This window comes from Trachurus japonicus, chromosome 13 (assembly GCF_045865225.1).
Source record: "Trachurus japonicus isolate A0001 chromosome 13, Traja_1.0".
In the NCBI taxonomy this organism is placed as follows: Eukaryota; Metazoa; Chordata; class Actinopteri; order Carangiformes; family Carangidae; genus Trachurus; species Trachurus japonicus.
Genome location: NC_140919.1, coordinates 38,152,560 through 38,167,662, shown reverse-complemented (window position 1 = coordinate 38,167,662; position 15,103 = coordinate 38,152,560). Strand labels below are relative to the sequence as shown.

Below are 15,103 nucleotides of genomic sequence, written 5' to 3'. Positions count from 1 at the left end.
GAGAGGAGGAAGAGGAGGAGAGGAGGAGAGGAGAGGAGAGGAGGAGAGGAGAGGAGAGGAGAGGAGAGGAGGAGGAGGAGGAGAGGAGAGGAGGAGAGGAGAGGAGAGGAGAGGAGAGGAGAGGAGAGGAGGCAGTGACAACAGACTGAAAACCTGTTGGCTCAACACACCCAACCACCAGCTAATGCATACTAAGGTTCAGGTTAAGCTACAGTATTCCAGCTAAACACATACAACCGCTCTAACATTACACTCCAATGCCTCAAATCCTCCTTGGCTTTTCTCATCATCCCATTCAGCCGAATGTGCCTCTGATGACTCACTCTACAGCACAAAATACTGGCTGCAACCACTGGAGACAGTCAGCCACTGTGATTAGCTTCTATTTGGGCTGATTTAGGAGCTTCCAGGGTAATGCAATCCACGCAATATGCATATGCAAATAAGGATTTTTGCTTTATTACAATTCATTTTGCTTTTATTGAGGTTATGGAGATGTTACACCCTGGAGGTGCCCACGTGTAAAGCTGAGCCAATCACCACCGGTTATCACATCATGAACAAAGACTGAGGGAGACACAGAGGCACAGATGCGTATGCCCATTCACATAGACACAACGTCTGCGGGTGATTCAAGGAGGATGACAGAATTACAGTCTTAACGCCGGTATGTACAGTAGGTAACAATCCCACCAGGGAGGAGGATTAAGATAAGGAGGAGAAATGCAGCAAAATAAAAAGAATAATTAAGGGAGGCAGATTCAGTGCACGCAGAGCCAGAACAGATCCTCTGAAATCACTTCATAACAGGTAATTCTTCAACGGCCGAAAACAACAGCCTGCTGGAAGTGTGTATGACGGCATGCCATTAAGCTTCTGTAAAAGAGGAAGAGATTCCCACCTGTCGTCTCGATGAAACGGATGCACTTGTCGATGAAGACTGGGATCGGCCTCTCGGGGGTGACCACGGTGGCCAGCGGCATGCCGAAGTAGTTGCTTTCATTGGGTTTGGAGATGGAATGCCTCGGTTTCGATCGTGGTTTCTGGGGATAGAAAGAATAAGAAAGTCAGACGGGATTGGTGGGAGCACTGCGAGAAACACATCAGCATTATCGGAGCCTGATTGACATGGACACTTGCTGACACATTTCCAAAATGACACTGGGCCTGGAGGCATTGTTACTAGAATGGCTTGATTTAGATGAGGAAAGACCATGACCCTTATTCTAAGGTGACTTGTTTTTGTGTCGAGAATCTACTTGAGCAAAAAAAAGAAAGAAAAAGGCCAACACACACATGCACACACGCCCATCCCGCACATTCTTTCAAACCTTAAACTGACAAGTAATCATACATTCCTGTTTCGAGCCCTGTTGCTTGAGATATATATCAGTTCCTTCGTCACTCCGGGTCTCTTCGTCCTCGCCCTTCGGCATTCAGCGTTTCTCTTTCGCTCTCTCTCCACTGCACTGCAGCTCTCATCATCAACCTCTCTTATTCCTTGTTTAATTACCTTCTAATTCCTGTTACTCTCCTGTTAAGACACCTACAACACACTCCTGCAACATTGTCTGCTCTGCTTCCATATGGCTGAGGCATCAGCAGTAATTGTGCTGCACTTTAATGGTGTTCAGTGGGAATGCTGCGAAGGCCCCCCGAGGCCTGGATCTCTGGTAAGTCTGTCAGCCCCCCCCCCCCTCCGCGCCCCCCCTGAGGCTCTGCCCTGGCAGGTTGGGTGGTGAGGGAAGGATGCATGGTTGGCTGGGCACATAGACTGTGGGTGCAGTGCGGGGCTGACAGACAGACACACACAGGAAAAGGAGCAAGAGTGCTCATTAGAGAGAGGGGGAGCCCGGCGTGCCCTGTGCTCCAGATACTGGCCTCACTGCACTCCACCAAACATGTTCCATAACACATATACACACACACACACTCATTTAGAGCGGTACTCAAGGATACAAGCAGGGAAACACTAATTAAGACTGAGCAGATCTACAAGGGCTCACCTGGGCCTGTTCTGCTCCGTCTGAAAGCTATTCTGTTATTTAACCTGTGGATTGCATACAGAGTAGTGCTACACAGTGCTTTCTAGAGACACATAAAGGTCTTAATGTGGAGTAAGTCACACATTTCACCATGGGTGGAGGAGCTCTACTCAATTTTTATAAGGAGATTCAATCATTTTTGTTGCAATAATAATAATAATGTGATATTGTTATATTAAAGTAGCCTTTGGTTTTATGGTTTTGGTTTGCAGAAAAATGGTTTGTGTTGAAGCCCAAATAGGGCATGTAGACACATCTTCAATATGTATCTCAGTTAACTAGAGGCCAAAGAACTAGTGTCACATTTGTCCTCCGAGCACTGATGTTTCTCAATTTAAATATTTCCGTGACGACTGTATGAGCTTTGTGATTTGAAGTAGTGAGCGAGACCACTTTTTCTTTTGTGCTGTACAAATGACAAAAGTTTTACAGAGCTTATTACATGAAACTGTTTAATCTGTGTGTCAATTTATATTCAATAAACCCTAAAATAAATTCTAGTGTATCAATGATCAAAAAGATTTTGTTGACATGTTGCGATGCTGATGAAAATCGCTAACTTTGTCTCAAAATCCTAATAAAGACAGGAAGATGAAGGATTTAGTTAGTATTCAGATTTTTCCATCGCTACATGAACATCAGCATTTGATTCCAATCACGCCTATTTTATCTCAGACATATCTTTCATACAAATGTGTTATGGAGCATCCTTATCATTACTGTTAAAGTTTAATACTGTTAAGTAATGATGTCAGCATGACTACAAAATCCATTATTATGGAGCCTCTTGCATCTTGGGAGTTTTTCTATAATAAGCCGTAGATAAAAGGGCACTGTCACCACTTCACCTGTCAAACTGGCGCTCATGTAACATGAAAAAATGTCAAGAGATAACTCAGCGACGCTGGCTGTCTTACTGGAAGAGTCGACACTTCATTCAACAGCACTGACGATCACGCTGCGTTGAAATGCCTATGCTAAATAATTGAAGGCTTTCCCAGCAAGTCGGTGACTGTGGTCCGGTTATCTTTCCATTATAGCCCCTGTGTGAGCAAATTCCTAACTGGAAACTCCTTCACTTATCCCTAACCTCCCTCAGTGCCCTGCCCGATCCTTCTGTGACATCCCCTCTCCTACACACACGGACGTCCTTACACTTCAGACTGAAATTCTGGTGCACATCAACCTGCAGCACATATGAAGTGTGCGCTCGTGTGTTTGCATGCACATTTTTTTTACCTACATGACTATTTAACTGAATGAAAATGGTTCTAATAATAGATGTGATGCTGCAAGACTGACTGGCAGCTTGGTTTTGTAGCTCCAAAGGAGCAGCTCATCATCTATTTGTGTCCTATCACACTGACTATGCTGTGTATCGGTGCACTATCTCAGTTTAGCAGACCGTCTCTACACACACACCCTCCTCCCCCCTCCTCCCTTTGCACTCCCTCTCTCTTCCACCCACTTTTCTGTCTTACTGTCTTTCTCCCCCTGCAGTTTTGCCTTCTGGCCACTCCTTTTAGTTGCTGACTGAGACAGGATATATTGCCAGCGCTGAGAAGACAAAACAGACCTCTACCACATAAGACAAACAAAACACATCCTTAATAATAACATAGAGACTGAATGGGGAGCGTTTACATACACTGCACGCCGTAGGATGCTGAAACATGAAGCCACAATCCATACAGAAAAAGAGAGTCCCATCTTTTCAATTATTTCTCTACAGCTCCAATTTATTTTCTTTCTGAGGTTGGGTATTCTCTTTCCTTTCTTTTTTTTTGATGGTCTCCCTCCCTCTCATTTATTGCATGAGGACACTAGACTGGAACTAGGTGACTGAGGAATTTGAGGCATTCCTCTTGCTGGCTGAGGAGGTTTGAAAAAAACTGCAGGAGAGAGAGAGAGGAAACATTTCCGGCCTCTCACTGAGGGAGGGAGGGCAGGACAGAGGCACAGTTGGTCATTGCCTGAGGTAAAAGGTTTTTTTTTTTTTAAATAGGCTCAGTGTTTACTTTCAGTTATGTGTTCCTACCTGTCAAGACTCTAACAGGGAAAACAGAGAAAATGTTTACACTGCATAAACCCAAACCTTCACTCTGAAACCGACTGAAAATGTGACTTTGCATTAACCCCAACAAGCCTGCTAATACAAAAACGTCCGCTTCTATACCGACCGCTGGTCTCTGCTTCGATACATCTCCCTGAGATGATCAAATAACTCAATAACATGTCTTCCTGAGGGGATTTCAGGCCGCAGCAGCCCGAAAATGGGCTCTTATCTTTGAGACAGCTGCTTTGAAAACAGGTGATGGAACTCGATCACATTGTTACGACCACAATTAAGCCGTAATGGTCTGTAATGTGGATATCCAGATCCCAGAGCTGCTGTGGGGCACAAATCAGAGGCACTAATTAGAGTAATGATGACGACACTGATCTAAATTCTGCTGGCTTTTCTTTTCTTGGGGATTTGTTCCAAACTGTGTGGGTTTATAATGTGTCATGTGATACTTTATTGATCCCCTCCTTCGACTGGCTCCCCTCTGAGAGCGGGGTCAGAGCACGGGGTCAAGCAAAAGTCAGCGCTCCTGGAGCTGGTGTACTTAATAACATTGGGCTTAGACTGGACTGTCCACTTCAGCGGTAGTCGGATTCACCGTTACACTTCCCTACTGCCTGCTGTTTGAGATAAGCCTACATAGTTTTTTCAGCTAAGTCAAGTAGCGCATAAAGGAAAAGAAAGTTGTTTTAGACGTAAGGCGCTATAGGAGATGACAGCCTTCACGCAGGTACTTGGACATCACAGCTGTGTGTGTGAAAACATTAATCATCCCACTCCTGTTCCACCCTACTGACAGCCATGGTAATTATCACAGACACACGAGCACGGCATACACAGCTGTAACTTCTATTCAGCTGGCACTTGTGCCATGTGTTTGAATGAACAGCATGCCAGGCTGATAAGCCCGACAGTGCAAGGTCAAAAGTATCACTGCAGCACATGTGAGAGACGCACACACACAGAAGTGAACAGGAGCGGGGTAGGCAGAGGCAAGGAAAGAAAAAAGAAAAGAAAAGAAAAGCCTCGAGCAGAAGAAGTAGAGAGGGAAAAGACAGATATGAGGAGAATATAATGGGAAGAGAGAGAGAGTGTGTGACAGGAATATGGGAAGCAGAAAGTATGAATCAGCAAGAAGGTAAGACAAACACTGTGGATATGAGAGAATTAAAGGAAGGAAGCAAAGAAAGCCAAGCTGACATGGAAGAATCGGGAGGCACATACTTCACTGCAATGGCCCTACCGGTGAACAGTAAACACCACTGTCAGCCCCACCTTCACTAGACGATCCGGACGCGGATCATTAGATCACTACTGGCATGTGTACCACATCCTTTGGCAGCTACGGTGTCAAAAGATACAGTGTGTGTGCCACCAGACAACAGTACAAGTGAGTCTGAACGCAAAAGGTTTCACATTCCACAAGCAGGGTTTATAAATTACAAATACAGAGTGAAGCTTTTATTTCTGGACACATGATTCCTGCGCTGAGAGCCTCTCAGTTTTACTACGATCGTTTCCTGAACAGCAGGGGTGTTTATGTGCTAGGATGTGACATTAGGTTTAATTTCTCTTCATGTGCCGCTGTAATAAGAATTGCAAGATGGATGTTGATGCTTTCAAAATCTTAGTGAAATAAATGTCAAACAGTGTTATGTCAGCGCCCCTATAATGGGAAACCTGATGCAACCAAGCAGACATACACATGTGCATGAGCAGATAAACTAGCACAGTGTATACTGTGGCTCTGTCCCTATTCATTAGGAGTTTTCTGTCTTCTGGTATAGAAGTTTAGTGACTGGAATTTGTCTCTTTTTGCTCTGATGATCTGGCTAGTTTAAAAGGCTCCCACAGAGCAGTCAACGAAAAAAAAAAAGGTAGACAAGCTTTTAGAGGGACCCCTACAGTATGTTTTCACTGGGCTAAGCTGCAGAAAGTAGAGCGATTACACTGAACTCATTAGGTATTCCTCAAACTTACTGATAAACAGAATTATCCAGCAAAGCAAACAGGTGTTGAATCTCAGCCAAGGACCAATTATACAGGGGATTTTTGAACACTCTGTCCACAAACAAATTCATGTGAACACACATTGCAGATAAAGTGGTGCAACATCCTGTGTCACGGAAAGTAGTTGTCAATTTGAGTTAGCCATACAATTTACACAAAAGTGCCTGCTATTAAAAAACTAGTGACACTTTCAATGCCAAAATAACTTGGCCATGGTACTTTCCAGTTATTTTAAGCTTTAGTTAAGAAAACACATGAAATGTTTAAATTTGTCAGTGATGCACTTCTTTGGCAGCGGGTGTGTTGCAAAACAAATACACAACATTTGGAGTAACACTTGTAAACGGCTGTGTTCAGGAATAATTAAATAGATTTAATTAATTAAAATGTTCTTCATTGAAGATATGATTTTTTAGTTACTCAACTTGAAATTAGTTGAGACACATTCGCATATTTAATCCATGTATCATTTATATTTAATAGAAAGATACAGATGTAGAAACACTAACCTTCGGATTTCTGCGCAGGCTCTTGAGGATATTCCTCCTTTTTGGGTCCTCGCTCTCTTCCATGGAGTTGTCCTTTTGGGCTCCTCCCTCATCTTGGCTGGCCTTGGGTGGACCGCCCATCTCGTCATCGCTGCCTATAGAGAAGCTCGTCCTGAAACTGCTGAACTTGCCGAGGCGTTTGGATCTGTCTCTATAAAGCTTGGGCTTTACCCCGATGGCGGACAACTTCCTCCTGCGCTCCAGCGAGCTGCTGTCGGCCTCGCTGTCGGACCCATTCCCCCCAGCGCTCCCGTTGGAGTGGCCCTTGTTGGCGTTGCGGATGGTAATGATCTTGCCCTGTGTGCTGTCGTGAGGAACCGAGTAAATGTTCTCCTCCTCTGTGGGTCGGGGTTTGCTCACGGCGTCCATGGGCTCGGCGTAGTCTGAGGGGTCGTAGCCGCCATCGCTGCCCGGAGCCCAGGTGACACCTTGGTGCAAGGAGCGGCGGTTGGTGCCACCTTGCTGGTCCATGTAGGGACTGAGGTTGACTTTACGGACAGGCTTGGGCTTCACTTGCGGAGGAACCTTGTTGTTAAGCTTGCTCTCGAAGGTGCTGAGCTCGGAAATGACGGAAAACGTATCGCTGGAATCCAGGTCTGGCAGCTTGAAGCCAAGGTGAGAAGTCAGACTTCCGTCCTCCCTCAGGGTGGGGTAAGGGGGTGACGGGTCGATATCGTCCTCCGAGTCCATGAGAATGTTGACTGGGCTTGGAGAGCCGCAGCGAGGGCTGATGCTCTCGTTGGTGCACGCCTCGGCCACGTGATCATACATGTGCGTGGCCTCGACAATGGTGCGCTTCTCGACCACCTCCTTGAGAAAGGGTTGGAAAAGGTCTATCTTATGAAGCCCCCCTACTACTCCCCCGTGTCCGCATATCACTGTGTTAAACCTGGCCTCTATTTCATGGGCCAGTTCGTCTCCCTGACTGACCTGCTCCTTAGCCGACTCCGAGTCCGACAGCTCCATCTGGCTCTCCCCTACTGCTAGCAACTGGACTGGGATGATGTCCTGGACCTCGCACAGGAAAGCGCATAACGTCTCCATGGAGGCCTTGCGGCGAGCGGAGTAAACCGCGATGTAGCCGTGCACCAGCTTGGTCTTGCGGAGGGAGAACGAGGAGTGGAAAGAGAGTATGGACAGCTCGATGTTCTGCCTCTGACCTCCTATACTGAGATCGAGCAGAACGGAGGTGCCGCTGCTCAGGGTGGAGGCGGGGCGGCAGTGCTGGGGTAACACGAAGGGAGCAAGGAGCTGGTCTAGGTCGTAGGTGTCCCCGCACATCAGGCACATGACTATCCTCAGGTCTGCCTCCAGCGCTGGCTGGGACTGGGAGTCCCTGAAGGCCGAGGACGGAGGGGGCAGGGGAGGGGAGCTGCTCCCTATGCTTCTCCGTGATTCTAAGAGTCCTTTCAGCATCTGGTTGATCTGCTTCTCGCTGACATTGCGAGTGTAGCCCATACCTGGAGAGGCAGGGTCTAGGTATGCGCACAGGAGCTTGCCAGCCACCTGCTGCCCTTGTTGGATCAGAGTCTGAGCCGTCTCCCCTCCAATATCTCCTATGGAGCCCACCCCCCGCTTGGTGACCAGAAGGAGGGACAGTGGGAGTTGAGCTAAGCTGTTTTCCCTTTCCCTTCTGCTTATAGTCGACTCCCTAAGCTTCTCTAAACTCTCGACGACATACGAGAGGGATTCCTTTGAGTTGTACAGACACAGGCAGCCGTGGGGCGTGAAGGTTGGTGTGTGGAAGGAATTGACTGGCAGACGTACGTTGCCCTCAATGGGACGGAGGGTTAACTCGTACATCTTGCCATCTAGCACGTACCGGTCGTCACTGGTGCACAGAGCCCTGATCTCATTTGCCATCTCTCTGGCCAACCCGTCTTTCCCCAGGATGACGAGGTTTATCCGCTCGGCCCTGCCCCCCTCCAGTCTCGAACTATCTGACGACGGGTAGCGAGTGGGGAATCTGGAGGCCAGTATCTGCTCTATCTTACTGTCCACGCAGTGGGGGCTGTTGGGACAAGTGTCCTTTGTGGGGTGGTAGACGAAGTGGATATGTTTCAATACCAGAGCATCCCTTTCTGCCTGCAGCTTCTGTAGGGCTTTAAACCGTTGCTCCTCCCCCAACACCTCCTGAATGGCTCCCATTTTCTCTTTACTTGGCTTTGCATCCACTTCCAGCTCATAAAAGAGCTCAGAGTATTCAAGGAGCAGTTCCTGAAAGTCCTCTTTGGCTCTATCGATTATTTCCTTCTGGTGTTTGTTGTAGATGTCCAGATACTCTGCCTCATCGAGCCACTGGTAGAAGTCTTCATTCATGATGAAACTCCGCGCCTCCTCCCAGGGCTTCCCTGGCGTGATGAAGGGAGAGACACTCAGCTTCTCCTTAAACTCCCATCTCATCTCGGCCCGTTTGCGCTCATTCCTTAGCTGCTCCAGGTGGGTCTCGTAGATTGTTTCAGCTGCGGGGGTCTCCAGGAGGTCCTGAGGGATTCGATCGTCCTCCATATTATCGATGTGTGGCGTGGTCTCCCAAGGGGTGTCGTCCAGCACTACGAACCAGTGAGAGAATTCTCTCTTCATCTCGAGGACTTTCTGAACTCCGGACCAGCTCAGGTGGTCTATCTCATCCAGCTCTGGTAGCAGTGAAGACAAGGCCTGCGGCAGAGTGGTTAGATAGGCCTTCCTACGTCTCTCTATATGATCTTGTTTAAGTCTGTGCACATGCTGCTGGAAGAGCTTCTTGGCTTTAGCCGTCCCCTCAAGGAAAACATAGTCCTTGTACTCGGGGGCAGTCTGCATGCGGCGACTGACAGCGGGCCATGTCTCATTGTGGCTCTTCACGATGCGGTTGACCAGCCACTCATAGCGGTCTTTGGCTGAGGCAATTTGTTGACTCTGCTGTTTCAGTGCCTCGAAGTAAGGGATAATTTTGGGCTTTCCCCTACTCTTGTCTATTAGCTGAACCAGTGTAAGAAAAGCTAGGTCAACATTGACATTAGAGCGTGCTGATGTTTCTACCACCTGTAGGTTCTTCTTGGCGAGGGCAAAGGTGTGCGAGTCCTTAATGTAGCGCTCGACTCCTTCATCACATTTGGTAAGAACCAGTACCACAGGTTTCTTCGTTTTGGCTAGTTGGTTGTACAGGTTGGTGACGAACTTCATCTGGTCCTCGAAACTACGGTTCATGCCCCTGCTCACGTCCACGCAGAGTAAGAAGCCGTCCACCATGAGCTTGCCTTCGGGCATCTGCTTCTGCTCAAAGTCCTGCTCTAGGCCCAGCTGGTCCGTGCAAAAGTACATCAGCTTCTCGGCCGAAGCCAGCTTGGTGGAGGCCGCCCTTTTAATGTAAGGCTGGAGCGCCGTGCTGCGGTGCGGCTGGAACGTCTGATCGTCGATGAACTCCGTCTGCTCCACCACGTTCATGCGGCATTCGGGACCCTCCTCCATCGGCCGCCCGGCCTCTCCCCAGAAGAGGAAGTGGTCATTGTTCACCACGCGACCTCCGAAATCGCTGGTGCTGAGAACGGAGGTGTGGTCTAGGTAGAAGTCGTCCGCGCTGGGCCGGACGAAGCGGTTGCACAGGCAGGACTTGCCCACGCCACACTGGCCTTTCTCCTTCTCCGTGCCGGACAGCCCAACCACGACCAGGTTGTAGGTGGGTGCCCGGACATCTTGCTTTTTGGCCATCATCATCGCTGGCAGAGGCTCATCCTGCCATGCTGGCCGCTAGCTCTAGGGAGAGGAGGAGGCTGCCAAGGAAGGAGGGTTCCCATGCAAGGGGAGCTCACTGGGCTGGGGTCTGGTCCTGCATGATACAGAGAGAGAGAGAGAGAGAGAGAGAGAGAGAGAGAGAGAGAGAGAGAGAGAGGGAGAGAAGAAGAGAAAGAGAAGATACAATTAATCTAGAGAAATACAGAAAAAACATTCCATTCCAATGACAGGCTTTATTATTAGAGAGCTATTGTGTCTCTCATCTAAATTCCTACTGTGTGCCTATGGGCTGTTAATAATGTTTAATCTGTGATCCTATTTCTCCACTGGATGTTTCCTGAAAAGATTGAGGTCAGAGGCAAAGCTGCTGGAATGCTGCGCATTACTTAACCCAGCTGTAGCAGAGTAAAAGGCAATTTTCCCCCATTTAACTCATTTGATTTTTACACTTCCAGGACTGCACTGCTTACACTGGTCCTTTCCACATTTCATTCCCATGCTATTCCGAGACACGGTATATGTTTTGGGCTTATTATCTGACATCTAACAGCACGGTCGGTCGTCTCGCTGCCAGGAGCAGCAGAATAAAGTTATGTGGGGTTTTTCACTATCGCAGAAAACAGACGCACGAGTTTGCAAACACATGCGCACACGCCGCACCACATACTTCTGAAAAACAGGCACACCAAGCGCCCTGCACCCCAAATGAAAGACACACACACACACACACACACACAAGAAGATGAAAGCAGATAAGTGTTCCAGAGCTAAAGTTACTAATTGGCCAACTAGGGAAAGCCATCTGCATTTAAAAAGGCTGCACTGCCTGTTGGCTGACTCGTCTCCATCAAAAACATGTTTTTCCTATGTTCCTCACCCAATAGCACTTTGCAAACAGATCAGAGTTGGCTGATGTACCATCAGTGATGCCTAAAACATATTTACCTACAGTAAGATGCAACAATTTGGTGCTGATGTCAAGAAATGGCATGCATACCTATGAGCAAACATGGAGGCTCGATATAATTTATTCCATTAGCAGATCAGACCTAAAAATAAATGAACGAGAGAGAAGACAACAGGCTCGGGGGGTGCTCTTTATGGAATGGCCCTCGTTGACAGCACAATTTGTAAAGAACAAAAATCTTCCGATGATGTGAGACAACCGGCACAGAGCCGTACAGCACGAGACCACCCCCTCCATGTCATAACTGAGGCGTTAATGTAGTCAAACAGACATTAAAACCACAATTAATCATGAATAGCTCTTTTGACGGAGAGCACAAAAGCAGACAAAGCCCTTCGTTGCTGCTGAATTGAGTTTGTCAGACAACAGAGAACTGTGGATGCGCAGAGATGAACTTCAAAGTCGAACACAGCTACACCAGAGGGCTAGACAATGAAAAAGGAAGCAGGAGGAGGAGAGAGGAGCTCACTACGCTGGAACACGCTGTAGATAAAAATCAACCCCGCAAACTACCGTGTATCAGCCGCCCCGCGTATTGTGTATGCAAGTTTTTTTTTGAAAAAGCCTCGTGCAACTAATCGAAGTTCAAAGCTGACAGTCGTAGCAACGCTTTGAAACACCGGGTTTCTCTAAAGCAAAGTCAAATCAGGCTTTGAATTAACACTACAGGGACAAGACCTCCCCAGCGTTTCGCTAGGTGTAAAAAACCAACTGCCAGGAGAGAAAGGAATCAATATCAAAAAGAATGTCTCGTGTTTTGATATTTGTTGAGAAAACATGCATGAAAAATGAATCAAGGTGTAGAGGCACACAGACACAGACCCCAGCCCCTGCAATAAATAACAAGGTGTGCGCTGTGTGTTTTTGCCAAGCCCAGAGTTTGTGGTCGATACATTCAAACTGGCGCATGACCCTACGGTTAATTCATAGCCCTTCTTTGTGGGCTCTCTTGTAGGTTATTTTCTTTCCTGCATACATGTGCATTGGCCTGTCTGTAAATACTTTCAGAAGGGCAGTGTGTGTGTGTGTGTGTGTGTGTGTGTGTGCAGCCTTGACCGGATGAGAAGAAGTGCAGGTGTGGAATCTATAGAGCTGGAGTCAGCAGGTTAAAAGCGCACCTGACCTAGTCATGTTCACATTACAGAGCAGACGGCCTCCGCTACAATCAGCCATAAAAAAACATGACCTGCTGCCCCTGGATACGGTCCACTGGCTAAACAGAACATGCATCCAGCCTGCTAATCAACTTTTTTCTTTTTTTTAAAATACTGTACCTACATAATCCCCTCCTGTGCTACCAAGTGACCAGCTGCGCCGACATAAAAATGCTTCTGTTAATCACATAAAATATGAACTCCACTGATGATGACTGTAAATACATGTCGTCTATTTTAATCTTATGCCATTTTACAACTATGTGTGCCAGATGACGTCATTTACTGTATCTGGGCTGTATACATTCCCTTTTCCTTATGGAAATATATACATTTCCCCCTTAAATAGATATCAGGTGGGTTGGTGAACTCTCGCTCTTGAAAAGGTTGCCGTGAACGGTATCTCTGCGCCTGCTGAACTGTTGTGACATGCTTGAAGTAGCTGCCTACCGAGCTGACAGAGGGTGTTACATTAACAGATAAGGATAAAAGTCGTGGTGTAGACCCACATTAGTGCATCTGACCTATATGAGCGTAGATATAAAAAAAAAAATACACACTAGGGTTTTATCCTCTGCAACATCCTGGTGATCACTGTGAGATGTGTGAAATAGGTCATTTGTGACCAGTTGTGAGAGTGTCTGGATTAAATAAAGTCAAGCACCAACCGAAAGTCCCTATGGAGCTGGAGGCGAGCCAGGCTCAGCAGCACTCGCAGATGCATTGCTAACATCTGCTTCAATGACCCCACCTATGTGTGCGCTGTGTGTGCGTGTGTGTGTGAATCTACACACAAGTTCATACACATTTTGTACAGGTTAGATGTGTGTGAGTATGTGACAAAGAGCTGTGGGCACCTGTCCAATAACCTCAAAGCAAAAGGCAAACAAAAAGATATATATTGCGGCTTTCTGTGTTTTCTTTTCCTGGTCTGTCCGAGTGACATGTCAGAGGGAGAGGAAAACAAACAGCTCAGAATTCAGTCTTTAGTGATATGAGGATGCAGTGGGTTAGAATCCAGCAGCGGATGAAAATAAAGCGCCTCATGAGACCGGCTGCTGCTGCGGCCTGGGCCAAACTGACAGAAACATAGAATATACAAGCTCACAATTCAGCTTGTTGCAACAGCCCGTCTACTGGCAGTCTAAGTGCAGCGTTTCATACACAATAGATCTAGTCATTTAGGGAATACACTTCCTCTTTCCGCAGACCTATAAAGACGCCGCTGCCCGTGCTTTGGCGAGCCTCGGTGCAGCAGCAGCAGCAGCAGCAGCAGCAGCAGCAGCAGCTAGTCAGGCAGCCAGTCTCCCAGTTCACCCCGAGGCCTGGTGTCTGGTGCGCATGTCCAGCCACATACCATTGTCTCGAGGCCCGGGGCTGTTTAGGGCCGAGGCAGTGATAGGTTAGGGCCTGTGTTGCAACTGCATCTGCCTCTGACCCTGAAACATGAGGATAAGCAGAAAAGAAGAGGGACTGAGAGTAGGAGGAGGTGGGCGAGATGCAGGAAGGAGTGGAAGGCATTGAGGGAGGAGACGGGGTGGGGGGGGGGGGAAGCCGGTCCGCACTGGAGAGGATGGGGGTATATAGAAGAAGAATGGGTACGAGGGGAAGGGGAGAAGAGGTCAGTAGCCTGGGTCATGTGAGCCGCACATTGGAATCCCCTCAGGCAAAGAGGGGCAGGGCGTGGCCAGGCCTGGATGAGCCGGCCTGATGAGAAGATAGGATGCATCTGTGGGGCGCTGGAGTGCAGGCCCAAGCTAACACTGGGGCTGCGGGGCGTGAAGTTCATCATAACACGTGCTACATAGAGCAGCGGGGGGAAGAGGCTGTGCTCACTGCCCATGAACAGAGACCACGTAGCTTTCACGGGGTGGCTGCATTCCTTTCATTGCGATGTTGAGAAGAGTTAGCGAGAGAGCGTTGCCCAATTGTCAGTCAGGCCTGTTTTAATACACCAAAAAAAAAATCATGGTTGCTTTAATTAGCCTATAACTACAGATGTAAGAAGGATCTCAAAAAGTATGGAAGATCCAGGTCTACAAAAGTAGATGTTAATAAATGCTACACAGTGTAAAAGTTAAAGGGATAGTTCAACATTTTGGCAAATTCGCCTACTGCCATCATCCTGTATAGTCATAGGGGTAGGTAGGGTTATTGCCTTTAATTACCGGTGCAAGATGTTTTAAACAATCCAACAACTCCAAAACGCTTTCGTGGACACATTGTAACCTGCACATTCACCACGCTATGAAATAATAATGTAACATTATGTGACAGTCTCTGAACGCTGAGGAATAAGCACAGCCCTATTACTATGCATGATGACATATGTTTGTATGTATATCTGTTATATGTTTGGAACCTGTACCAATGAGCTGTACTGGGAGCAAACCCCACCAGCCTGGCTGTGTGGTCATTAAAAGAATCAATAGCATTTTCATGTATTTGCTTCATGTGTCGTAATGTTACATAATTATACATGATAATTTCAAAGTCTGGTGAATGTGCAGGTCACAACTTCTCCACAAGAGTGTTTTGGAGTTGTTGGATTGTATATTTGATGAGTTTGATGAGGACAGGGGGCCTGTACCATTCACCTC

General features: G+C 47.4%; 1 protein-coding gene across 1 annotated transcript in view; it reads right to left on the bottom strand.

Annotated features, from left to right (window-relative positions):
- The window catches only part of arhgap35a (Rho GTPase activating protein 35a), a 67,907-nt gene that overhangs the window by 14,990 nt on the left and 37,814 nt on the right, over nt 1-15,103 (bottom strand). The window contains exons 2-3 of the mRNA XM_085796442.1: nt 6,630-10,476; nt 902-1,043 (exon numbers count right to left, since the gene is read on the bottom strand). Of these exons, the coding sequence (XP_085652568.1) occupies nt 902-1,043; nt 6,630-10,364 (3,877 nt within the window). The 5' untranslated portion in view covers nt 10,365-10,476. The remainder of the gene's footprint in view (nt 1-901; nt 1,044-6,629; nt 10,477-15,103) is intronic.